The 26,426-nt window shown below is 47.7% G+C and overlaps 1 protein-coding gene across 1 annotated transcript in view; it reads left to right on the forward strand.

Annotated features, from left to right (window-relative positions):
• The window catches only part of CSMD2 (CUB and Sushi multiple domains 2), a 669,690-nt gene that overhangs the window by 514,283 nt on the left and 128,981 nt on the right, over positions 1-26,426 (forward strand). The window contains exons 28-32 of the mRNA XM_060142710.1: positions 3,135-3,273; positions 6,930-7,117; positions 17,727-17,921; positions 18,931-19,047; positions 21,885-21,998. Coding sequence (XP_059998693.1) covers positions 3,135-3,273; positions 6,930-7,117; positions 17,727-17,921; positions 18,931-19,047; positions 21,885-21,998 — 753 coding nt within the window. The remainder of the gene's footprint in view (positions 1-3,134; positions 3,274-6,929; positions 7,118-17,726; positions 17,922-18,930; positions 19,048-21,884; positions 21,999-26,426) is intronic.

A 26,426-nucleotide genomic window follows, 5' to 3' on the forward strand; every position in this document is an offset into this window, starting at 1 on the left:
TCGTTTCTGTGCGAGGGCTTTATCTAGTTGTGGCAAGTGGGGGCCACTCTTCATCGCGGTGCGCGGGCCTCTCACTATCACGGCCTCTCCCGTTGCGGAGCACAGGCTCCAGACGCGCAGGCCCAGCGGCCATGGCTCACGGGCCTAGTTGCTCCGCGGCATGTGGGATCTTCCCGGACCGGGGCTCGAGCCCATGTACCCTGCATTAGCAGGCAGACTCTCAACCACTGCGCCACCAGGGAAGCCCACGTGGGGTTGTTTTGAGAATTGAATAAGATAATGCCATAAAGCACTTAGAACCATGCCTGGTTCATAGTAAACGTTGTGTATGTTAGAGGCCATTATCGTCATTATTCTTTCTCTTTTTTTTTTTATTTTATAGATTAGATAACAGAGGCTCAGAGAGGTGGGATGGTCTTGAGCAGAGTCACAGTTAGGAGGTAGCCGGGTCAAAATTGGAACCCAGGACTGTGTAACGTCGAAATCGTTGGTCTTTTTCACAACTCTCACCTGTCGGCACAGCCTGCCCGCTTTTTAACCGCCTGGAATGATCACCTGTTCCCGTTCCAACCTGGGCAACGTGGTTTGTAAGGTCAAGCCTGGGCCTGAGGGTGGAGCCTGGCTTCTCCTTCTAACTCAGTGGGGAGCAGACCAGGCCTGACGGTGGGGCGAGGGGGCGCCAGTGCCCAGGATTGGAAGGGAGGCCTGGCTTCTGGTCCAGCTTGGTTGAGTACCCGCTGAAAGGATGGGGTGCCACTGGGATGTCACCAAGGCCTCATTTAGTCTCCTGCAGCTCAGTTGTCCTGCTGGCCAGTGCCTGGGCCTAGAAGGGGAAGGGGGACTTTGTGCCCCTCTGCCAGCCCCGCCCAAGCAGCGGGACCTGTCTGTCCTGTGGGTGAAGCAGCCCAGGAGTCCAGCCAGGGCCTTGAAGACAACTGGCAGAGGGCGGTGAGGCCCACGCCGGGGTCCTGAGTGGGAAGCGGATGCCTGACTGTCCGATACTGGGGAGCATCTGTCAGGGAGCTGGGCCAGGGCGGGGGCCACGAACCCAAACACACGGAGGGCACTTTGGGGGTTGGCGGAAGAATAACGAGAGCAGTTTTGAAACACCCAGATTCACCCCACCTGTGGCAGCTTAAGGGAAGGAACCCCTGGGCTGTAAAGGCAGGTTGTGCCTAGCAGCCCTTCCCCGAATGGAGGCATCATTGGGAAGATGCCGCGGTAGCTGGACCTGCTGCCATGACTGGGCTTCCTACTCTCACTGGCTGCGTCACTGTGTTTCTAGCCCAGACTCGGTAGGGCCACTCTGTGGACTGCACTGTGTGGTCTTGCTTTGTTAAGTCCAATGTTTTATCCTTATCAGGCAGGCCTCTAGTCTGTCCCATCCATCCAAACCATCTTGTCTAGAGAGGGTTCAGTGGAGAAGAAGTGAGTGAGATACAAGGCAGACCACACTCGAGGGACCATCCTCACTCCTAGAATCTCTTCTCCTGGGGCCCCGCCCCTGCCAGCTTGCAGGGAGGGACAGCCCTCTCCCCTCCCACTGCGGCCAACGATTCCGAGGCAGTGCAGAAGAATGGGGAAGTGACGGCCTTTGGGACCAGGCAGATGTGGGTCTGAGTCTCAGAGTGCCTCTGGGCAAGTTCCTTAACCTCTCTGAGCCTCAGTTTCCTCCTTTCTGAGTCAGGAAGAATAATCCATGGCTCAGCAAGTTGTTATGAGACAGAAATGAGATAACGGATCTAAAATGCTGTACGTGTGTCTGACATTTAATAGGTGTCCACTTGAGTGTTTCTGGTACTCAAGTTGGTACTTGAGATATATTCTCCACAGAAAAAAACCCACACTACTCAGGACGCCTCGGGCTTTGTGTTCAGCCACGTTAGGGCTTTAATGGCCTGGTCTGAAGACCTACCATCTTGTAAAGAGACCCTGCTGGGGATTGATCCAGCCCTGTAACCTCACCCCGAGTAAAAGCTACACTGAGGCAATAAAGCTCAGCCCTGGGACGAGCAAACGGCCACTCTAAAGTTCAGTCCTGGATGTACCCTTGGCTCCCACCTCCATGTCCATTCCTGTGGGCTCACCATTTGCCTAAAGTACCGCCAACCTCCATTGCTGCCCTGAGGTTTTCAGACCAAGCCATGTTTAGAGTGTCAGCCATCTTTTCCTGTTAGCGGCCCCATACACCCCCAGCCTCTACTTTATCAGACCCTCATGCTATGGAGCAATAACCCAGCCATTTGGGGGAGACCCTGATTCAGGATCTGGGAAGTACCCCCAGAGGGCTCTGGATGAATTGCTTGCTGTATCCCTGGCCACCTCCCCACTCCCTGCCCCTAGAAAGGCCCGTCATCTCAGGGGAGGGGGACCACTGTGGACTAATTGGGGTTTTGTAATATCTCCGTACAACAGAGGAACACGTGATCTCTTGGACAAAGGCCTTTGAGAAAATTGGAAGGTATCTACAGCCCTAAGAGCACTGGCAGTGTAGGAGGCCAGGCACACTTGGCAGGTACACGATTGCTTTCCGCTCCTCCTGACATTAAGTGCGCTGGGACTCGTGGTGAATACCCACAAAGCTCGCCCAGAGACAGGATGTGAGGCCCTGGAAGTAGACCGTGTATTTCATATCTAAAGGCCTAGTGATGGCTCTATATATTGACTACGTACGGTATGCCAAGTGCTTTAACAGACATCTCTAAAATCTTTACAACTACCCCCATGAAAGAGGTATTATCTGTGCAATAGAGGAAGGACACTGAGGTCCAGAGAGGTTAGGTAAATTCCCTAAGATCACACAGCCAGGAAGTGGCAGAGCCAGGTACTTTGGTTTTGCTTTTTAATAACAGCATGGTGAAATTCCCATATCATAAAATTAACCATTGAAAAATGAACAGTTCAGTGACATTTAGTACATTGACAATGTTGTACAAGCACCTCCTCTATCCTGTTCCAAACATCTCCATCACTTGAAGGTGAAACCTCATGCCCATTGCAATCCACCCTCCCCTGGGCCCCTGGAGCCAAGTTCTAATTTAGGTGTATCAGACTCAGTCCCTCCTCTACCAATACCCATTGAAAGGTGACCAGGTGAAGGGGACAGTCTCACCCTCATCTTCCTCTCTCTTCAGCTCCCTGCGGGGGAGACCTGACGGGACCATCGGGAGTCATCCTGTCACCAAATTACCCAGAACCCTACCCGCCAGGCAAGGAGTGCGACTGGAAGGTGACCGTCTCTCCAGACTACGTCATCGCCCTGGTATTTAACATGTATGTACCTTTCCCCCCGGTGGGAGATGGAGGGTTCAGAGCAGCGAGGGGTGCAAACCCGGGTCTCTGGGTGAGTATACATAGGTCTGCTGTGAGCGGGGTTTCATAACAGGGGGGTGAAGGAGTCCAGAAAAGGAGAGAAACCAGCATTTATTGAACATCTCCTGTGTGCCCAGCACTGTGCTAATCCTTAGGATAATTTATGAAGTAGCTATTATTATTTCTTTCTTCCTTCCTTTCTTTTCTTTAACCTCTGATGATGCTAAGATGCTAAGATGCAGAAAGTAGGGCACTGCTGGGTCCTTTCTCCCCTGCCCTTCTGAATTCTCCTCCTCTGCTCTCACCAGCTCCTCCCATCTGCTTCCCCAGTGTAGGAACAGCCCAGGTGTCTCTCAGCTGCTCCCGCTTCAAGCTCCGCCACCATCTCCTTGGTTTCTTTTAAAAGCAAACTCTTCAAAAGAATTGTCTCTGCTTTTCTCTCCTTCCTCGCCTGTTGTTCACTTTCACATCACTGACATCTGGTTTCTTCCTCCACGGTTCCACTGGAAACTCCTCTGAAACTCCCACGCACTCCTGGCTGCCAAACCAAATAGCACTTTCCATGCTTCATCCTTCATCACTCCCTCCATCCTTCCCCTGCTTCTCCCCTTGGTTTTGTGGACTTACTCCCCGCGGGCCCTCCAGCTCCTTCTGGGACTTTGTGGCTTCTTTTTCATGCCCTTTGCCAGGCTCTGTCACAGATTCCTTGTCTTCTCACCACACCTCCTTCCTGGGCAAGCTCATCCTCTCCGATGCTTCACTCTCCTCTTGTAAACTGGAGACTCCCCTCTACCACCCGCCCAAACTCTCTTGTGGGCTGCAGCCTGTTGGATGCTCTCTGTCTGATGCCTGCAGGCTCCTCAATTACAACACATACAAAACTAAGCCTCCTGCTTCTCCCCACAGATGAGCTCTATTCTGAAACTGGGGGAGCAGCCCCGTCATCCACCTTCACTGCTCCTTCTGTTAGAGGCTGAGGCGTGGAGCCTCTGCTGCCTTAACCTCAGATTTTCCCTTCTTCTGCATTCCCCCGGCTGCTGGCTTGGTTGAAGCCCTTATTGTTTTCTGTCTGAATTACTGCCATAGGCTCCTAACTGGTTCCTCCCCATCTTTGCCTCCCGTGCCAATCTCGTCTTTAGCTAGCTGTCAGTGTGATGTTGACCCTGGAAAACGCTGAAATATGCGCCTCATTTTCCATTTTAACATACGGTAATATACGACTCAGCAATAAAAAGAAACGAACTACTGACACATGCAACAACGTGGATGAATCTCAAAATCTCCCGCTGACTGATAGAAGACACACCAGAGTACATAACGTATGATTCCACTAATAGGAAATTTTAGGATCAGCAAAACTAATCGAGGTGATAAAAATCAGTTCAGTGGTGTCTTCTGGGGGCGGGGATGGGAAGGGGCACCTGGGAAATTTGGGGGATGGTGGAAACCTTCTGGATCTTGATATCCATGTATCAAAACTGAGAGTGATTTACTTTAGAGCTGATTATTTCATGGTGTATAAATTATACCTCCGTTCAAAAACAAAGAAACAAATGTATCCTTTATTTCTGAATCCTATAATGGCTCCTTCTTCTCTATAAATTAAGGTTCCAAACCTTTTGTTTGTTCTGTTTTGGGAATTTTTTTTGGTCCAGTCTTTTGAGTTTCATTCCAAGCCATGTGGCCTCTGCTTACCTCTCCCCTCAGTTCCCCCACCCAGTCCTAACCCAACCCCGTCTAACCGCTGGGCTTCAGACCGAACTCCTCACAGTCTCCAAAATTATTTCATGCCTCGTGACTTTGCTTCTGCTTCTCCCTTCATAGCGACTTCCTTTTCCCTCCTTGTCCAATCGCTGAGGGTCTTTTAATGCCAAGACAAACTTCGTTCCCATCCTCCCCCACAAACCTGGCGCTGTGTTCCCACATGCCTGTACAGACTTTAGACTTTGCTGTCCTCACGTCTGTCATTGCCTTCAGATCCGTCACCATCTTGAAGAAAGGATGCATCCCTGTATCCTGGGCACCTTGCACAGTGCCCAGCATACTGAGGGTGCTCAGATAAAACCTGATGATTGATGGAGGGCAGGGGCAGATGGAAGGCATTTTGGAAGTGATGGAGTCATAATTTGTGACCCAAATTGACCCACTCCCAAACCCTTCCCTGGTGCCCTTTCAAAGAGTCAATGAAGCGGCTGAGCTATGGGAGCCAGAAGACCATAGACCCAGCAATGGTGGGGTGACCCTGCAGCTGACACCAGTGTGAGAGGGTGCTGTGTAGGAGCGAGGCCAGTGCACACCTGGCTCCACCTCCAATCCTCCCAGATCCCCATCCTGTCTCTTTGCAGCCCTACCCCTTTTGTCCTCGATATTTCATGGCCTCATCTCTCTGCCATGTCTTAGCTAAAGGGTAGAACCGCCATTTTGTTCTCAGTCCTGCCAAGTGGCGTGTCTGAGTATCCTAGCCCTTGGTTGGGCTATGAACCAGTTTGCATCAGAACTCTATTCTCTGCAAACTCATTTACTTCTGTCGTTTCCATCTTTACACCCTTGATTGGCACCAATTGCCTTTGTTGGATGTACACCCAAGAGTGGCACCGCTGCATCATAGGGCACGCATATGTTCAGGTCTAGTAGATACTGCAAAACAGTTTTCCCAAGTGGTTGAACCAATTTACACTCCCACCAGTAGGATATGAGCGTTCCAGTAGCTCCACGTTCTTGCCAGTCCTTGGTGTTTTCCATCATTTTCATGCTAACTATTCCAATAGGGCAAATTACACTCAAAATCTCTAATATTCAGTTTGCTAAGCTAAGACAGTTTGTAAAATGAGTTTTTTCCTAGACTAAGGTCAGGATTGCTGAGAAAGAGGCACACCTGTGAGAGCCAGGAGTGGGATGGGAGCAGATCCTGAGGAGAGCTGAGAACCAGCCCCAGGGTGAAGGAGTAAAGTGAGGGTCCTTCATCAGAATAGGCCCCTTCCTGCCTGGGAATGGCTTGTGGCGTGGCTCTTTCCCCTCAGGAAAGGGGGTGCAACGTGGACAGTATAAAGACATTAGAGGCAGGTAAGAGACCTGGGTTCTGGCCACTCTGTGTGTAGAGCTGGTAACTGATTTTCCCTTCTGTGCACAGTGTAGTAAATATAGACAACAATATTGTGTTATCATCATCAAACTGGCTAATAGGCTAGATCTTAATCATTCCAACCACTAAAAAGAAACGATAATTATGTGATGTGTCAGAGGTGCTAATTATTGCTACAATGGCAATCATATAACAATGGACAAATGTATCCAATCAACATGTTGTATGCCTCAAATTTACATGCCATGTCAAATATATTTCGATTTTTTTAAATATTTTAGCTTCAGCTAAAATAGGTTTTCAACTCCAGCTTTCTGGACACCGATGCTAGAATCTGGTTCCTCCTCCCGAGGCTGCCTTATCCACCTTCTCTCCCTATTGGGAGGTCACGGGGGCTTCATCCTCCCCCTCCCCAGCAGTAGGTCTTGGGTTGGGCGCTGGGGGGATGGAGGCCCTGTCCTTCGGTCGAACCCGAGGCCAGTACCGTCTTTATTTGACCTTAGTGGGATGGGGGCGGGATGTTTTTGTTCCCCAGCTTTAACTTGGAGCCTGGCTATGACTTCCTCCATATCTACGATGGACGGGACTCTCTCAGCCCCCTCATAGGAAGCTTCTACGGCTCCCAGCTCCCAGGCCGCATCGAGAGCAGCAGCAACAGCCTCTTCCTCGCCTTCCGCAGCGATGCGTCGGTGAGCAATGCCGGCTTCATCATCGACTACACAGGTGAGGGCCCTGGGGGCAGAGGTGACGAGGGCCCTGGGGGCAGAGGTGACGAGGGCCCTGGGGGCAGAGGTGACGAGGGCCCTGGGGGCAGAGGTGACGAGGGCCCTGGGAGCAGAGAGAGATGACTGAGAGCATGGCTGGCCAAACCTGGCCAGGGATGGGGAAGGTGTAGTGTGGCGAGGAGAGCGTTGGACGGGATAACGGGGAGCCCGCTGCCATCTGCAGAGCCCCTGCCTCTCTGCGGCCCTCTGGATGGCTTAGTCCCTCACACCCAGGTGCCCCAGGCCTGGGAGAAAAGGGGCCTCACGTTCTCCTTGCACCTCATTTCTGCCTCCACGTCACTACTCCCCTTCGCTCCTTGTTCTATGAGGATCATGCCTAGGTCTTCTTGAGTCTCAGAACCTCAGCTCCTGCCATCGGCTGACATCTTCGTTGCCACGCCCCTGCATTTGCTGAGGATTCTGATATGAGGCTCAGTCCTCCTCTCTACCCCAAAGCATCCCACCCTCCTGGATAACTTCGGCACCCACGTGGACAGCCCATCCAGCTCCTGGGGGCACAGTGCCTGGACCTTTGTCCCAAGGCCATTCCTCGGCTATCCTCTAGCTCCTTGTCGTAGACTGGACACTTTCTGATACTTCCTGATCACATTTTCTCAGCCCTCCAGCTATCCCATCCTTTCATTCTCATTCCGCTTTTAGATTAATGAAGGCAAGAGGAGTGTGAGGGTCGAGAGCCGAGGGTGCCGAATTTTTTCTTAAAGGGCCAGGCAGTAAATCGTTCAGGCTTGCGAGCCACGCGGTCTGTCTCGGTTCCTCAGCACTGCCCTTGTAGCATGAAAGCACCCAAAGGCTGAACAGAAAGCAACGGGCGTGGCTGTGTTCTAATAACAATTTGCTTACAGAAACAGGTCTTGGTCCTGCCCAGTCAAGAGCATGGACACATCAACTGGGTGCACGGCTCGTGTTTGTTGTGTGGCCTGGAGCAAGTTATTTAACGGCTCCGAAACGCCATCTCTTCATCTGTAAGATAATGGTCGAATAATTCCTACAGCACAGAAACATAATTGATGAGTCCACGCATTAAAGCCCTTGGTCTGGGCTCCGGCACCTTCCAGACATTTTGTAATGTTCACATGGTAGCAGCAGCAGGAGTATTCCAGGCTCTCGAGCGCTCCACTTTCTTCTACTCTGCCATTCTCTCTTAGACCTTTTCTTCTTCTCTAACGAGCCCAGGCCCCGTTATCCAAATCCCAGCTCCATTGTTGGCTTGATTGGTGAGCTTGGCAAATTATTATCTCTTGGAACCCATTTCTCCGTCTATAAAATGGTGGTAATAATAGTTACATTGCAGAAGGTATGTTATACGTATAAATGAAATGTGTGAGGATGATGCCCGATATGGACTAAAACACTCTGTAGATCCTGTTGAGATGATCGATTTTATTATTGCTACTGTAACCCAGGTTCACCCAGGCCTCATCAGCCTGTGTGTACAAATGGGGTCACAGTACCAGTTAAAATTAAAAAGCTCCCGGCTCATGTCCCCCACTTGCATAATGTGGGACCTCAGCAACCTTTTAAAGTGTCCCTTAATTAAATATTTGTGGCAACTCCTGGGAATATCTCACACAAGCTCACAAACAATCCCAGTCATAATGGTAGTTAACTTAGCGCCTGCCAGATGCCAGCACTGTCCTGAGCAGTTCACATCCATCAACTCCCCGAAATCCTCGTCACTCTCCATCGCTTGCTGTGTGTCAGATACAGTTCTAGAAGATGCTTGGTGTGCAAGTTAGAGAATGTTTTGCCTGTGGTCATCTCTTCTCAGGGGCTGGCCTGGGAAGTGGCTACTTTGCCATCCTCTCTTCCTCCAGACACCTGCGATTCGATAAACCTCCTGTACTCAATCTCCACACGCTGATGTCAGAACAAACACAGTCACAAGTCGTGAGATTCTATCCGAAGGCATGACTTAGACTCAGCCTGGGAACCCCATTGCTCCGCCCACCACCATCCCTACTGCCGTATCATCATCATCATTTTATTATTATTCATCTCTTTAATCACACTCTCATCAGTCCCCTCAATTTTCCTGCCCCCCGATCCTTCCAATGCCTAAACCTTGCACAACTGCGTCTTTTATTCAATGCACACTCAAGTGGCTGAGAACAGCCAGCAGTCGCACAAACGTGGCACTTGGAGCCACCACAAGTGATATCCTTTAACCCCAGCCAGGCCTTAGCAATGACCAGAGCCACACCTGACTCGTCCCACCTGGGTCTTCTACATCACTTTTACCCCAGATGTCACCACTTCCAGCCTCTTACAAGATGACTGCATTTCATCATCCCTGGTTACAGTGGCCACTGGGCAGAAACTCCCTCAGCTTCCTCCCTGGTCGCCTTGTTCCTGGCAAACTGGCTGTGGCCACCTCTCCCCCAAGTCTTCTCCATGAATCCATGTGCTACAGCTACACTTCTAGGTCCTCTTTCCCAAAGAAGCCCCTTCCACGTTCAGCTGTTGGCCCAAGACCATATCTAGAGGGGTCCTCAGATCCAACACAGAGCTCCAGAGAATAAAGCCTTCCGGGCTGCCATCTGAACCAGGCGAGCAGCTGAAGGAGGCCAATTACTGGGGAGAGGGGAGGGGAAGGCACAACCCCCCCACGCACCCTCTACCACCTTATGAGGATCTGTGGTACAAGTGCCAAATAAATGTGTCTGCTTGGGGTGGGAGGTACCTGGTGAGAACTGGAGCTGCCCTCCTTCCTTCCTTCTCAGATTACACACCTCCTAACATGGGTGATCCCTCTACTATGTCCCTAGCCTCTGGTCAGGTAGCCCATTTGATGGAGCCCAGGGACACCCTGTCTTACCCCGTGGTCTCCTTCTCCATATCACAGGATCCCTGGATTCCTGGAATGGGTCTACTCTGCTACTGGATCCCAAGGCCTAGACGATATTCACGTTCAATTATCTGTATAGGGGAAACTGCCATCACTTATCACCTGTGCGGCCTTAAACAAGTTACTTAACGTCCCTGACATCCCTTCCTTGTCTGTCAAAGAGGGACGGTGACACCATAGGAAGGGGTTGTTGTGAGGGCTGGTCAATAGGCACAGCACCTAGCAGCGTGCCCCATACCAGTAGGTACTTGTCACATACTTTGATCCAACTTCTTCCGTTCCATTGCCTTTTTTTCCTGGGTGATGGCTACTTCATTCGTTCTGCCCTTGTTTGGAAGGGAAAACCTCTCTTCATGGGGCTAGCCCAGTAGACTGAAGTAGATTTTCTTTTCTGTTTATTGAAGATATAAAGTATGAATATGATGTTTTGTACACACACACATATATATATATGGGAGTGTGGGATTTATATATATACGTATATATATATATGAGTGTGGGAAATATATGAATATTCGTGATGTGTGTGTATGTGTGTCCTGTATACTTCTCCAATCCATGGCAAAGAATTTAGACACTGTACTCCCTGCGAGTCCATAGAACACCCTGGATTGAAATGGTAGCCCATGGAGGACTTGCACACTGAGGCAGGTGTGGATTCTTAGGAAAAGAAGAATTGACCTCCTCTATCTAGAAGCCATCTTCTGTCCAAAGGCAGAGAGATCCAGGGCTCCACTACCGCTGAGGATCTGGGTCTCCTGGGAGCTGTGGCTTCAAGGGTTCTGCTCTGGGAGGCGTTTGAGGACTGACTTGGAGAGGTGTTGCCAGACTCAGCTGGGCTTAGCCCAGTGAAAACCACTCTCTGACCCAGGTCAACTCCTCCTTTGACCCAAGGTGAACAGACCAGGAGCCTTTCCCCATTTCCCACCAGCTTCCCAAGGAGGAAGCAGAAAGAGTTTCATCCCATCTTAGTGAGGGATCACTTAGTTCATATCAAGAAACTCACTCAGACCAACTTAAGCAGAAAAAGGAGCAATTTATTATTAAAAAATGTGAAAAACAGAAACACTTAAACCAAGTTGAGACAAAAAGAAGACTTTATTTTAAGAAAACAACTAACAGCCAAACTGATTTAAGCTAAAGCGCATTCTGTATTTTAACAACACAGATGATAAACACTCACTCTCACTTAACACCGAAAGGGAATACATTTTTAGAATACAAGAGCCCAAGGACAGGAAGCATGACCTCCCAAGGGGATTACAATCAGGATGGGAAAATCGGAGGTTGAAATCACCCTCCTCCATCTCCAGGGCCACTCCGTCTCCTCCCTGCTCCTTTCTGAGTACATGCTACATTCGCCTTTCTCTGCAGGTCAATTTTCATTGCTTCTCCATTCTCCTAGGACAGTAGGGCTGCCTCACTCTTGGCTTTGAATTACTTCCCAGTTTGTAGCGCAACTCCAAATCCCAAAGGACCATCAGATTGACAAGCTTAAGTCAGGTATCCACTGAGTGGTGTCATTAGGTGGATTAGGTGGTGGATTAGGCTTTTGCATAAGGGGCAAAGGCAGATCGGGCATTTTGATTCATTTGTTCACTCAATAATATTTATTGAGCACCTACTATGTGCCAGACACTGTTATAGGGGCTAAGAACAGAGCAGGGAACAAAACAAAGTCCCGGCCTCCATGGAGTTCACATCCTAGACCAACAGGCATTTCTACTACAAATGGGATGTTGGAAGCCCACCTGATTACAAGGCAAAGATGGATGGGTGGGGTGGATTTGTAGATGTCTCTGTTCCGTTGCTCCTGGAAGGTGGCTGTGCTGTGTTAGTCATCTCTGGGCAGGCCTTCTAAGAGATGATTCTGAATGCAGTCATGTCAACTGTGGATTTCTATTACACCATGCTCTGGTACACTTCTCATCTGAATGCAGCCTCCTGGGTAGTTTTACCCTCCGCTAGAAGGACGCAAAGGGAAGGAGGAGGATCCTGTCTTTTGAACACAGTTATTAAAAATGAGTCCCAGGGAAGTTTAGTGTCTTTTTTCAGGCCAGAGAAACCAATAGGATGGGTGGGAGGGACCTTTAGTCTTATCTTGCAGCAGGTGTTGTGGCCTCCTCTTGGGGAGGGAGGGGCAGGCTAGGACATCCATACACGTGTCTGGTAACCATTCATTCATTCAACAAATGCTTATTAAGCTCCTACTTCATGCCATGCCCTGTGCTGGATGCAGAGGACACAGAGGTGAACAAAAGTGTCAGGGTCCCCACCCGAGGGGAATGTAAAGGTGAGTGAGGGAAACAGACAGTAAATAAGGAGACGAACAAGAAGCGAGAAGCATAAGTTAGGAAAGAGCAAACTATCCTAAGAAAGAGAAATGGGGAGCCCACTTCAGAATGGCGAAGGCCTCGCCAAGCAGGTAACACGTGAACAGAGACCTAAAGCTTGAGAAGAAGCCCCCTGTGTAAGGGCGAGAGGGGGGAGGGTTTCAGACAGAGGGATGAAGGGTTCAAAGCAAGTGTTGGAGAATCTGAAATAACTCAGGAGAGGCCAAGAGGAGTCAATTTTTACTGAAAGGTACTAAAAGGTACCTATTTTCTCTTTCAAGCCCTTGGAAGTAACACTGTAGGCCGAGGAATTACCACCGGCTTTCCACATCTGCTCCTGCCATGACTACTCCCACCACCCAGCTCTCCCATGGTCTGTCTTTCTAAATTCAAGATCTCTTCATTTATGCTTATTTCAAAGTAACACATGTTTGTTGGAAAAATTCAAATAATACAGAAGCATATAAACTGTGCTCTAAAAACTTAACATCTCCCAATACTACCATCCCCTGAAGTACCAGTGTTAATGGTTTGTTACCTCATTCCAGATGTTTTATATACATATAAATAACGTACATTCTATACCAGAGGTTGGCAAACTTTTTCTGTAAAGGACCAGAGAGTAAATATTTTTAGCTTAGTAGACCAGATGGTCTGTGTTGCTATCAATTCTGCTGTTGTAATGCTAAAGCAGACATAGACGATATGTTAAACAAACGGGTATGGTTGTGTTCCAGTAACACTTTATTTACAAAAGCAGGCAGCGAGTCAGTGGACAGTAGTTTGCAGATCCCTGTGCTATATGAATGGGGATCACACCACATATACTAATCTGTAACATGGGTTGGCTTTTTTTTTTTTTTTTTTTTTTTTTGCTTTGTCTTGGGTTTTGCCCAGCAATAGATCTTGGGCATCTTTCCATATTAGTAGTCAAAGACGTTTGCTATTCTTTTCAAAGGTTGCTTATATTTCAGTGGATGGCTCTAATCCAACCTTTGTAACAAGTTCCTTACTGTTTGGGTTGTTATTTTCAGTATTCTGCTGTTACGTTGTTTGGAAACGGGCCTTATCTATTAGGACAAAAAGAATCTAGTTCTTTTTATTTTCCCATTTTGGAGGGCTTGGGGCTTATTTATTATTATCATCATGCTGTTTTAGTCATTTAGTTTTATCATTCACAGCTGAGCCCCGGTTTGGCAGCCTGAAGACCTGATTTTGGTTTTAATTCTACCTCTTAATAGTTGAATGGCTTGGAAAACTCATTTAGCCTCTCTGATCACCACATTCCTCATCTATAACCGGAACAGAAGCATACCTGGCCCTGCCTGCTTCAAAGGCTATTGTGAGACACAAATAAGATAACAGATTGGAAAGTGCTTTGAAAATTACGAAGTGATATTCCTGTGTAAGGGGCTATCGTCATTATCATTAGCCTTGTCGTTATTATTAATGTGATGATGCTTGGAATGATGAGCTCTTCTTGCTCTGACATGTGAGCCATGGTAGAATAGAATCTGTAGTCGGATCATTGATGTGGTTGTGGATTTTCTAAGCCCGGAGTTGTTCAGCCAATCAACTCAGCATCCATTTATTAAGCCCCTATTATGTGCCAGATAGAGCCCTAGTGCCAAGTTCTGTGCTAGTTGCCAGGGTCATGAGAAGAATAGATGATTGATTTCTGTCCTCTAGGAGTTCAGGACCCACTAGAAAGAAATACCCTTAGACAACCTACCAAGATAATCAAAAACAGAGAAATGGAATTCTGCCAGAGAGAAGGCAACGTTCGGGACACTGGCTTAGGAGAGGATGGCGCTGACAAGTGTAGGAGTTTGCCACACAGAGAAGGGAGGAAAGGACTTTCTGACATGGTGTAAAGTTCGGGGCAGTCATACCCAGCTGGGTACGCTAGTGTGCCAGGTACCCAAAAGCACAGTTGTTTATATGAGGTAGAAGTCTATTCTTCTTCCTGTAAAAGAAATCTGGGTATTGTCATCCAGGGCTGTCGAAGTGGCCCCGCCTAGGCTCCCCTTGTCTTTCTGCTCTACTCTGCTGCATGGTTCCCATCCCCAGGGTTATCTCAGCATCCAAGGTGGTGGCTGGAGGTCCAGCCATCATGTCTGAGTTCCAAACTGTGGGAAGGAGGAAGGGAGGAAAGAAGGAAGGGTCATTGAGCATTCTCTCACCTGAGTCACCTTCCCTTAAGCAGCCTTTCTAGAAGTCCCACACGTATCCATTTAAGAAATATTTATTGAGTGCCAATCATATGCCCGGCACTGGACCACAGCAATGAACAAGACTGGAAAACTGCCTTTGTGGAACCTACATTCTAGTGGAGGGAGATAGAGAAAATAAGGTAGCTATCTGGTGCATGAGATAATATTGACCTCAGTGCAGAGAAATAAAACAGAGAAGGGTGATGGGGAGTGTTGGGGAGAGGAACATCACAGTTGTGAAGAGCTGATCAGGGAAGGGTCATTGAGCTGAGTCCTAAAAGAGGTAACAGGGGAGACGTGCGGATGGGGAAATGTTCTGTACGCAGAGGTCAATGTGATTGGAGCAAAGCTAGCAAAGGGACAGTAGGAATCAAGGTCATAGAGGGGAGGACTGGGGCAGAAGGTACAGGGCCTTGTAGACTTGTAAGGATTTGGGCTTTTACTCTAAGTGAGACGGAAGGCAATGACCTGACCTGACTGTGTTTACTTCTCTTTGGCCAGATCTAGCTGCCTGGGAGGCTGGAAGGTATCTATCTTAGCTGGGGCTTTGATACTCTGGATAAAAACCTGGGTTCCATTATAAGGATGAAGTGGGGGGATGGATATTGAGGGCCACAGCTTGTTCTGCCTCTTATGAGCTATGTGAACTTGGTTCCAAGTTACTTAATTTTTCTGAACTTCAAATAAGATTTGACCCACTCTTAATTTATAAAAAAGACAGATGAAATAAAGACCTGGTGACACTTCCCTGTATCTCTGCAATTCACAAATGGGCCACCCAATGGTCAGTTGCATTCTGGCCAGAGCCACTACGCTTTGGGGGAGGACAGATTCGATGTGGGGGACAAGGTGATACATCACAGGGCACATGAGGAAACCACTGAGGGGTCCTCTGTTAGGTGAGGAGCCATTTTCTGGGTCCCACTTGAGTTTAAATTTAGTAATGTATCCAGGACTGCTCCATTAAAAATAAGCTCTAGGCAAAAGCAACGAGCAGGGCCATCCCACCATCAGGGCGCAAATGCAGGTGTCTAGACTTGACGGAATCACAGACTCAGAGTCCCATCCCATCAGTCAACGGGCTGATCGGCAGCTGAGCAACACCCTCACGGCTATGACTGCCTCTTATACACGCAGCTTAAAGGTACCCAGGTGACAAGGACAGACCTCAGCAAAATTCCTCCTGACCTGTTCATCTCTGAACTCTGATCCCTTGTGTTCTGGGTCTTTCCTCCTTAAATCTGCTCTTTGAATCTCTGGTTCCTTCTGCAAGGGCTGTCGGCACCTCTTTGTGAATCCCCATCTCTAGACCCTTCCGCAGCATAGCCTCCAGGGTTTCGATGGTATCCCGATACTCTGTTGCATTCTCCTGACACTGCCCAGCCCTGACGACAGGGCTCTTGACCATCAGTGGTTCGGGAACAAGGAGGATGAGGAAAGGCAGCAGTGGATGGATGTGAACATTGGCTCCCAAGAGCTGTCCGGGATTTCCAGCTGCTGGGGAGGGAGGCTGTGCAGTGAGTGTCCTTCTCCAGAGACTTGGAGCCCCAGCTAATACTCTCAGTGGCTCAGGCAGCATCAAGTTCACTGTTGTCCAGTGCCCAGGGACAGAGTGGATGCAGCGTAGGTGCAGCCATGGTATGCCTGATTGGGAAGACATATAAGCATCAGTAGTCAAACGGAAAAATACTGCTGTTTTAATAATCTGGCAAACGCTCAGTACCCCAATACAAAGCCCTGGAAAACTGCATTGGAGATCTGGACTCATCCCAGAGGCTAAAATGGGGTTTCCTACTTTCTTCCTAAATCTAAATATCAGTACCCATACACTCAGAAGTGCATGCAAGGTACGGCTGTAACAGCCTGCGAAGCTGGTATCAGCTCCACCTACCTACCCAGCCAGCAACACTGCTCTCAGCAAGAGAAGGAGAAGAAACCATCTCCAAAAGCGTCCCTGCTTCCCACACAGACAGAAAACACGGAGGCCGCCATGTTGAGGGTGTCCCACACAGACAGAAAACAAGGAGGCCGCCATGTTGAGGGTGTCCCACACAGACAGAAAACAAGGAGGCCGCCATCTTGAGGGTGTCCCACACAGACAGAAAACCAGGAGGCCGCCATGTTGAGGGTGTCCCACACAGACAGAAAACCAGGAGGCCGCCATCTTGAGGGTGTCCCACACAGACAGAAAACCAGGAGGCCGCCATGTTGAGGGTGCAGGATCAAAGCTGAGCAAAGGTGGACTGTGCCTACGACCTGACCTTCACGACAGGGACCCGTCACTACTGAGACACGATCCTAGGACTGTCATCTCCCACCGGTCAGAGCAGCACGTGCCTCCCCGGCGGGAGGAGTGAATCAGGGGTGAGGGACAGCCTCAAAGGTGTAGCCGCAACTCCCTCCTTTGTGCGTCAGGGCAAGAATGTGGGGAGAAGAAGGGAGATTGCACTCTCCAAAATGACTTCCAGCCCTAGTTGCTTTCTTTTTTATAAATTTTTAGTTTAATTTTTATTTTGTATTGGAGTAGAGTGGATCTACAATGTTGTGTTAGCTTCAGGTGTACAGCAAAGTGATTCAGTTACACATATACATATATCCATTCTTTTTCAGATTCTTTTCCCATATAGATTATTACAGAGTATTGAGTAGAGTTCCCTGTGCTATACAGCAGGTCCTTGTAGATGATCTATTTTACATGTGATAGTGTGTATCTGTTAATCCCAAACTCCTAATTTATCCCCCCACCCTGAACCTTTCCCATTTGGTAACCATAAGTTTGTTTTCAAAGTCTGTGAGTCTGTTTCTGTTTTGTAAATAGCTCATTTGTATAATTGTTAAGATCCCACATGTAAGTAATATCATACGATATTTGTCTTTCTTTGTCTGACTTACTTCACTTAGTTTGAAAATCTCTAAGTCCACCCGTGGTGCTGCAAATGGCATTATTTCATTCTCCAGCTCTAGTCTGTAACCAAATTTAGAGACGTTTCCAGACCTGAAGAGAATACACCCATCGGCCCCAAATCCCCATGCACTCTGTGGCTAATCAGAGTCAGGGTCTCCCCATAGGTGCTGTGCCCTGGGATTCGACCACTTATGAGCTCTCTGTGTATATGTGTCTGTGTGTGTATATACGTGTTTGTTTGTTTTTTCCAGAAAACCCACGGGAGTCATGTTTTGATCCTGGTCCCATCAAGAACGGCACGCGAGTGGGGTCCGACCTGAAGCTGGGCTCCTCCATCACCTACTACTGCCAGGGGGGCTATGAGGTGGAGGGCTTCTCCACCCTGAGCTGCATCCTGGGGCCTGATGGGAAGCCTGTGTGGAATCATCCCCAGCCAGTGTGCACAGGTGGTGGAGCCCAGGGCTGTGGTGGAGGGAACTAGGGAATGCCAGAGGCAGAAGGGGCTGGAGGCTAGGGGAAGGGGCAGGCAGGACATGGGCCTCACAGGAGGGCTCCTTGGGTTCGCCATGAATGAGAAGGGCTGGAAATTCCCCAGGTGTACCAGTCCCCATCAATGTGGCATGTCTCTCAGATCACATAGTGTCCTCACCCCCACTCCAATAGATGTCCTCAGCGGTGGCCCGAGACATGCCAGCAGCCCACACCATGGAGAGGGGAATCTAAAAGTGACCCTGAGATTGTTCCCAGTCCTAGGGGAAATCACTGAGGATTCAGATGTGTAAAACTAAGACCAGCAGGGTGGGCTAACTCCAAGGGCAGCTGGGTTAGCCATGGGGTCTTGACAAAGGGATCGGATGGAGTGCCGGAACTTCAGGAGCATGGCGGCCACCTAAGTTGAAAAGTAAAGAGGCCCCTTTGCCCAGGTGGGAGAGGCTGGCTCTGAGGTCCACCCCTCGTGGGACTGGGACCATGGCTGGGTCGCGTGAGCTGTCTGCTCCCAGCGGGCTATTCTGAGCAAACCTCTGCTCCTTAGTCGTGCAGACACTAAGTGTCCAGGTGCAGACATCAGCCGTGGGGTGGCAGACCATCTCCGGGTCCCACCTGTAGGCAGAAGAGGTTCCTAAAGTGCTCCCCAAGGCTGGGCCTCCAGGGACCAATGCCAGTGTCACTAGTTAGAAGACAAGGACTGGCCGGCACCCAGGAGGGCTCTTGATAGCATCGGGGGTGGTGGGGGGTTTCAGGCCACATGCCAGGCCAGGGATGGATGTCTTTGGGCAGGGCGGGGCAGGGCAGGGCATGTCCCCAGAATTCCCCTCCTCCACATTAGTGGCTTCAGACCTCAGAGCAGCCCCACCAGGGCCAGAAGGTCAGGCTGAGAGTGAGCAGAGACGGAGGGTGGACAGCTGATGAGAGGCCCATGAGGTCACCTGGCCCTCTATCTGATTTCTTTTTCAGCCCCCTGTGGGGGACAGTATGTGGGTTCAGATGGAGTGGTCTTGTCCCCTAACTACCCCCAGAACTACACCAGTGGACAGATCTGCCTGTATTTTGTCACCGTGCCCAAGGACTACGGTATGGATTTTGTGTATATTTGTTTATGTTTTCCAGCGCCTTCCAATTCCACTCCTATCATGCCAATGGGCCAAGCAGTCTCCCTCAGAGGACAGCTGCGTGCCTTTGCTCTGCAGCGGGCTGTAGAGTTCACTCCTGATACACACGGGAGGAGGGGACCAGTGAGACCTGCTGGAACCAAGGGTGGGGTGGTTAGGGAGGGACCAGCCAGGACAGAGGGAAGGCAGGGTGCACCGGGGGCTCCCTAGCCCAGCCCGGGTCTGCAGAGAGGTGCTGCAGACCCAGGCTGACTGGGAACCCAGGGGAGGGTGGCAGAGGGCCAGGAAGAAGGAAGGGAGTGGGACTGAGCTGGACTTGAACGTACAGGTGAGGGAACTGGGCGCCCCATCATTCCACTGTTCCGTCTGTGAGTGGGAGCCTGGTCCAGCAGCAATTGGTAGGATGAGCAAGAAAAAAAGAGAGGAGCAGGTTAGGGCCCTGGAAAGGCAGAGAAACTTCCAGATTCCAAGAGGCCCCGGCAAAGAGAAGCCAGCCTTGTCACCTGGTTAGCAGTGGGACAGATAAGAGCCCTGGCAGCTCTGGAGGATTCAGGAAGTTCCTGAGGGTCACAGGCTGGTTGTACCCGGGCAATCAGTGACTGGCCGGACCGCTTTCTCCCGGGATCTCCTCTTTGTAGGAAGAGGAACAACTATTTCTAAACAGAGTTGGCGTTAGTGGGGTAAAGGCCGTGTGTATATATCCTGACCACCTGAGATGGGGCAGCCTGCAGAGAACCGGCTGCTTTTTCCCAAGAGATGGGATGGACCGAGCATGGGGCAAGGCCTGAACATTCACCAAACATTTATTAAGCACCTCCTAGGGACCTCGCACTCTGCTGGGAACCAGAGCTGCAGAGATGAGAGAGACGTGTTTTCTGCCCTCTGTAAATTCCCAGCCTCATCTTTACCCACAGCTCTTGCCGTCGGGCACCACTCCCACACCAGCACCTGCACACTCGTGTGCGTGGGCACACGCTCCCCGGCACATGCATGTGGCGGGAGCTTTGGACCTGTAGGATCACAGTTAGAAAAGTACTGAAAGGTTGTCCAGTCCCACCTGCCACCCAGAGCCGAGTCCTCGATAGCTGGGCTGCATATTGTACTTAATTCCTCCAGTAATAAAGAGCTCACGCCTTTGCAGGCCGCCAGCCCCGAGGCTGGGCAGTTTCACTGAGCTGGAACCTGTATGTGGAGAGCTGACTCTAGGAGGCGTCGTGATCTGTCCCAAGCATCTTCTCTTTCTTACTGATGCTGAGCCCAGGATTTAGGTGCAGATTTTTGCCTCAGGTCGGAAATACTTGTCCCCAGCCTGTGTCTCAGCCTTAACACCCTCTCCTCATAGATCTTTCTTTGATCCCCTATCTGAAGTGGACTGCCTTGCCTTATCACTTTTCTCTCACTGCCTCTAAAATTTAACACTATCTGAAATTATTTTGTTTATCTATTTGCTCAAGTGGTTTTTTTTTCACTTTGGACTGTCTCTTCCCACTAGAATGCACACTGTGTGAGATCAGGAACCTTGCCCATCCTGTTCACCTCTGTAGGGGACAGTGTGGAAATATCCCTGCCACCACCCCTCACTCAGCGCCCATTTTCAAGGCACCAAAACAGGCTCTCCCTCCTTCTCCTCTGCCCGTGAGTTGAGAGCTAAAAAGCTCTCACTCCACTCACTACTATACTCATCGTTGCAAATGCTTTCTTTCCGCAGGCAGTCAACTCCATGGCCTAAGTCCCTCCCAGCCTCAACACACACACATACACGCACACGCACGCGCACACGCACACGCACACACATGCACATGCATGCACATCCGACTTCCTACATGCTCAAGGCTTAAGCCAAAATAGAGAAGGGCTTACCCTGGTACTTGCTTTCAGATGCACCCAGCCAAATGGGAGACCGGGGCAGGCAGAATGTATCAGGGTCTGAAATGGAGCTGTGCCCCCCATGGCCCCGCAGGGTCAATAACCCCAGCCCCTCCAGCAGTGACTGGCAGAGATGGGACAATTGAGGAAAGACCCTGTGATAGCCATCAAAGGGCAGGGCCCTTAGGCCTTGTCTGAAAGGGGACTCCTCGAGGTCATGGTCCACCAGTTTTTCAACCCTCTCCCATGAGCTAGTTGAGTGGCCTTGGGGAACTCAACCTCTGAGCTTCAGTTTCTTTGTCTATAAGATCAGATATCTGGAAGAGTCAGGGTTGAAGAAGATGACGTGCATGGCAAGCATGGTACCCAGCACAGAGTAGGTGCTCAATACATGTCATTTTGCCTCTGTCCTTGGATTTGCCAGAGGGAACTGAGGTAAAGATGTTTGCCTCTTCCATGGACAGTCGCCCCTTCCTCGGAAGGCTGCTACTCAGCACCCTCATGCCTCCTAAATGTGTGGGATCTTGTATCCAGGGGATGCCCTCATTGGCTGGGTCTTTGAAGAAAAAGTGAAGGAAAATACAGGGTCCTGAGATCAACATGGAACACGGGGGAAGTTACGGAAAGCTCTTCGGTTTCCTAGAGTAGCTGCTGCCACTGCAACTTGAGAAAGGACTAGGGTTAGCCTGGCTGCTCGTGCAGTCCGCAATGTCATCTTGACCTGTGTGGAGAATGCCAGCCCGACCCTTCCCAGGTCCCCGCATCCCTGTGCCCAGTGTCTAATCAGCCAGTGCAAAGGCTCAGCAAGCACTTAGCCCCATGAACCGACAACCTCCTCTGAGGTCGCCCTGCTCCTCCAGCTGTCCAGGGCTCCCCCCCAGCACGGCCGCCCAGCCTTGCCCCTGAGCTCTCTGCACCGTGTCTCCTCCGCAGTGGTGTTTGGACAGTTTGCCTTCTTCTACACGGCCCTCAACGACGTGGTGGAGGTGCATGACGGCCACAACCCGCACTCTCAGCTCCTCGGCTCCCTCTCGGGCTCCCACACAGGTACCCAGGGCTGGGCCAGCACGGTGAGGGTGGTGGGCGGGGCGTCGAGGGGAAGGAGGAGGGAGGCCCTGTGAGCAGGGCGTGGCCACGGGTGGAGCCACACCTTTGTATTTGTCGTACGCTGCTGCTGTCAGCTCCTGATGACACCACATAGAAGGAAGCTTCAGAGGCTACCCTCACCCCAAGCTGTGTCTACAGCCCCCCAAGTGGTATAGCATTCCCCTGTGGGTTGATATTGAGACCCAACCTGTTTTTCTAATGATAAACATGTTGCACTTTCATTGTAGAAAACTTAGCGGCAAGACAAATTAATTGTGTAGAGAATTAAAATAAAAACCACCCCGAAAGAACCACTGAAAAGGTGGAATGTATTTCCTTCCAGTCTTTATATCTACTTGGACTTAATCTTTTACATTTTTTACTGAACACAACAATATACATATTTTTATTAAAATGTTCATTGTGAGCATTTCTTTTTTTATTTTCCTCTGTAATAGGATTTTTAAATGCTGCATAAAAGTCTATCATATAGTTATTTAAAATTTATGTAATGAATTCTCTATTATTGAACATTTAGATTGTTTTCTTATTTTTCACTCTCATGAATAGTAATTCAATATAGTATACATATATCTTTGTTTACATCTCTATTACCTTAGAATATCTAGAAGTAGAATTACTAAGTTAAAGGAAATGTGTGATCTTTAAGGCTTTTTATAAAGATTGTCAAATATCGCTCCAGAAAGTTCTTACCATTTTGTTCACCAACAAATAAGAGGACATGTTTTTGCAGCTCAATAACAAAAGAACAAACAACCCAATCCAAAAATGGGTAGAAGACCTAAACAGACATTTCTCCAAAGTAGACATACAGATTGCCAGCAAACACATGAAAAGATGCTCAACATCACTAATCATTAGAGAAATGCAAATCAAAACCACAATGAGGTATCACCTCACACCAGTCAGAATGGCCATTATCTAACAATCTAGAAACAATAAATGCTGGAGAGGGTGTGGAGAAAAGGGAACCCTCTTGCACTGTTGGTGGGAATGTAAATTGATACAGCCACTATGGAGAACAGTATGGAGGTTCCTTAAAAAACTAAAAATAAAACTACCATATGACCCAGCAATCCCACTACTGGGCATGTACCCTAAGAAAACCATAACTCAAAAAGAGTCATGTACCGCAGTATTCATTGCAGCACTATTTACCATAGCCAGGACATGGAAGCAACCTAAATGTCCATCGACAGATGAATGGATAAAGAAGATGTGGCACATATATACAATGGAGTATTACTTGGCCATAAAAAGGAACGAAACTGAGTTACTTGTAATGAGGTGGATGGACCTAGAGACTGTCATACAGAGTGAAGTAAGTCAGAAAGAGAAAAACAAGTACCTTATGCTAACGCACATATATGGAATCTAAAAAACCCATACTGATGAACCTAGCGGGAAGGCAGGAATAAAGACGCAGACATAGAGAACAGACTTGAGGACACAGTAGGGGAAGGGGAAGCTGGGACAAAGTGAGAGAGTGCCACTGACATATATACACTACCAAATGTAAAATGGATATCTAGTGGGAAGCTGCTGTATAGCACAGGGAGATCAGCTCCATGCTTTGTGAACACCTAGGGTGGGATAGGGAGGGTGGGAGGGAGGCTCCAGAGGGAGGGGACATGGGGGTATATGTATACATATAGCTGATTCACTTTGTTGTACAGCAGAAACTAACACAATATTGTAAAGCAATTATACTCCAATAAAGATATTTTTAAAAAAGAAAGAGGGCATGTTTTATTCTCACAAAAACTAGGTAATTAAGAAAACAAAAACATCATCAGTTTGAAAAGTGAAAACGGTATCTCATTTTTTAATTTGCCTTTTTTATTACAACTTAGGTTAACCTTGTATAATGTAATTATTGGCCCATGAATTTTTTATTTGTGAATTTACTTGTAAATTATTTTTGTAAGTATTTAGTAGAGCTCCATGTTATTAGAAGCTATATATATTACATGCCATAAAAACCTCTTATCTATAGTATATGCTATGAAAAACCTTCCCCTATAGTTTGTCATTTGCCATTTAATTTTCTTCAGGTCATGTTTTAATGTCAGAAAATCTAAGTTTCCCATGATATTAAATCTATCAATGTTTTCTGTTATAGTTTTCTCCTCTACTTTTCTGCTGACTAAATAAATATTCCTCTGGGTTTTCCTTTACTTCTTTTTTAGTTTCATTTTTTCTTTTAATACCTTTGGAATTTATTTTGATTTATTATTTGAACTAGGGAACACCTAACCAACATCTTGCAAATTTAGTTAATCAGTTCTAATGAAATTTTCAAAATGCCAGATTCACATATATTAAGTTTTTATAAAGTTAAAGGTATGTTTCTAGACTCCTCTGTTTATTCTTGTATCAGTATCAAAAAGCTTTAATTAGTGTAACATTATAATAATGTTTAACACTATAATAATTTTAAACATATGGTTCTGTAAGTCTCCATTGCCATTCTTTTTTTTTTTTTTTTTTTTTTTGTGGTACGCGGGCCTCTCACTGTTGTGGCCTCTCCCATTGTGGAGCACAGGCTCCAGACGCACAGGCTCAGCGGCCATGGCTCACGGGCCCAGCCACTCCTCAGCATGTGGGATCTTCCCGGACTGGGGCACGAGCCCGTGTCCCCTGCATCAGCAGGCAGACTCTCAACCACTGCGCCACCAGGGAAGCCCCCCATTGTCATTCTTGATTTTGAATTTTTTATTGATTATTCTTGCTTAATTTTGCTTCCAAATAACTTTTAGAAATATTATATCAAGTTAAAAAAATTGCATTGGAATTTTCATTGGAATTCCATTAAACTTATAGATTAATTGGGGGAGAACTCACATGTTTATAATAGTAACTCTATTTCCCATTAGGAATATGGTATGTCTCTCTATTATCTTTTGAAAGAAACAAACAAAAAACACCTTTGGAAAGGTGCTATAATTTTCATTTAGGCAGTATCCATTTTCTGTTAACTTTATTTCTAGATATTTTGTGGAATTTTTGTTGCTGCTACTGTAAATGAGTCTGCCCCCGGCATCACCTGCCGGCCCCACCATTATATTTTCTAAGTGGTCTTTGCTAGTATATTAGAAGACTGATATTTGGGGTATATTCATCTTGTAAAGTCATTGAACCCTCCATAGTAATGCTAACACTGCCAACTGATTCTCCTGGGTCCTCTAGGCAAGAAGCAATATCATCTGAAAATAAATTTGTCTCATTATTTTATCTCTTTTCAGTAGTTTTTCTTTTACTTTCTTCCATGGTTGTTGGTCTAGTCACGTATATTACCTTAACATCGATGTTAATATTTTATATGTCAGTAAAAAAATCTGTTTTGTGGTTATTTTAAATGTAACACCATCGCTTACATAATATCCTATGATGATGTTTAATCTCTTTTGTATTAGTGGTTATACACAAGAAGAACAAAATAATCTGAAGAAAAATAGGAGGAGAGATGTCATGAAACAAAAGCAGAGGTTAATTAATTAGAAAATAATAACAAGCTCCACAGACTGAATGTTATATTCATAGTTGCCCTTCTCAGCTGGACCAGAGGTTTTATATTGTTTAGTTTGTTTCATTTTGTTGGCTTCATTCTGTTTTATATTCAACTTATCAATTCTTCTGTAGACTTTGTTATTGTTTTATAAGTAACTGAACGCCGCTTTTGTTTCATAACGTCTCCCCTTCTTTTCGGATTATTTTATTCTTCTTGTTGTAACTTTTTGAATTGAGAGTTTTGTTTATTATCTCTGTGTAATAAAGAAGCATGTTTACAGCATATATATATTCACCTCTAAGCATAGTTTTGGCTTCATGCCATAAATTTTGATATGTACTACTTTCATCATCATTACTTTCTAAATAATCCATGATCATGATTTACTCTTTCTGCCCAAGAGTTGTTTAAGGATGTCTTTTCTTTTTCCCCAAGAACCTGGATTTTGTTCCCATTACATTTAAACATTTGTATTAATCTCTATTTTTATTGCCAGGTAGTTAAAGAATGCAGCCTGTACCATTTCTACTTTGGGGATTCAATGAGGTCCTCTCAGTAGCCAAGGACATTTTTTAAAATTCCTTAATTATCTGAGAAGAATGTGTGTTCTCTGTTGCATAGAGAGTCCACGTAGAGAGAAGGGGCGAGCTCAGGCCCTGTGGTCACACTGCCTGGTCTCTAATCTCATCTCTCCAACTTGCATGCTAGGTGCTTGCCGTCACAATCCTTGGCCACTCTGAGCTTCAGTTTCCTCATGTGCAAAGTGCAAAAAGTAAAACTTCTACCTCCTAGATTTACTGTTAGGATTCAGTAAGCTTTGTAATAGCCATTAGATAAGGCTTACTCTTTTTTTTTTT

This window comes from Lagenorhynchus albirostris, chromosome 2 (assembly GCF_949774975.1).
Source record: "Lagenorhynchus albirostris chromosome 2, mLagAlb1.1, whole genome shotgun sequence".
Taxonomy (NCBI): Eukaryota; Metazoa; Chordata; class Mammalia; order Artiodactyla; family Delphinidae; genus Lagenorhynchus; species Lagenorhynchus albirostris.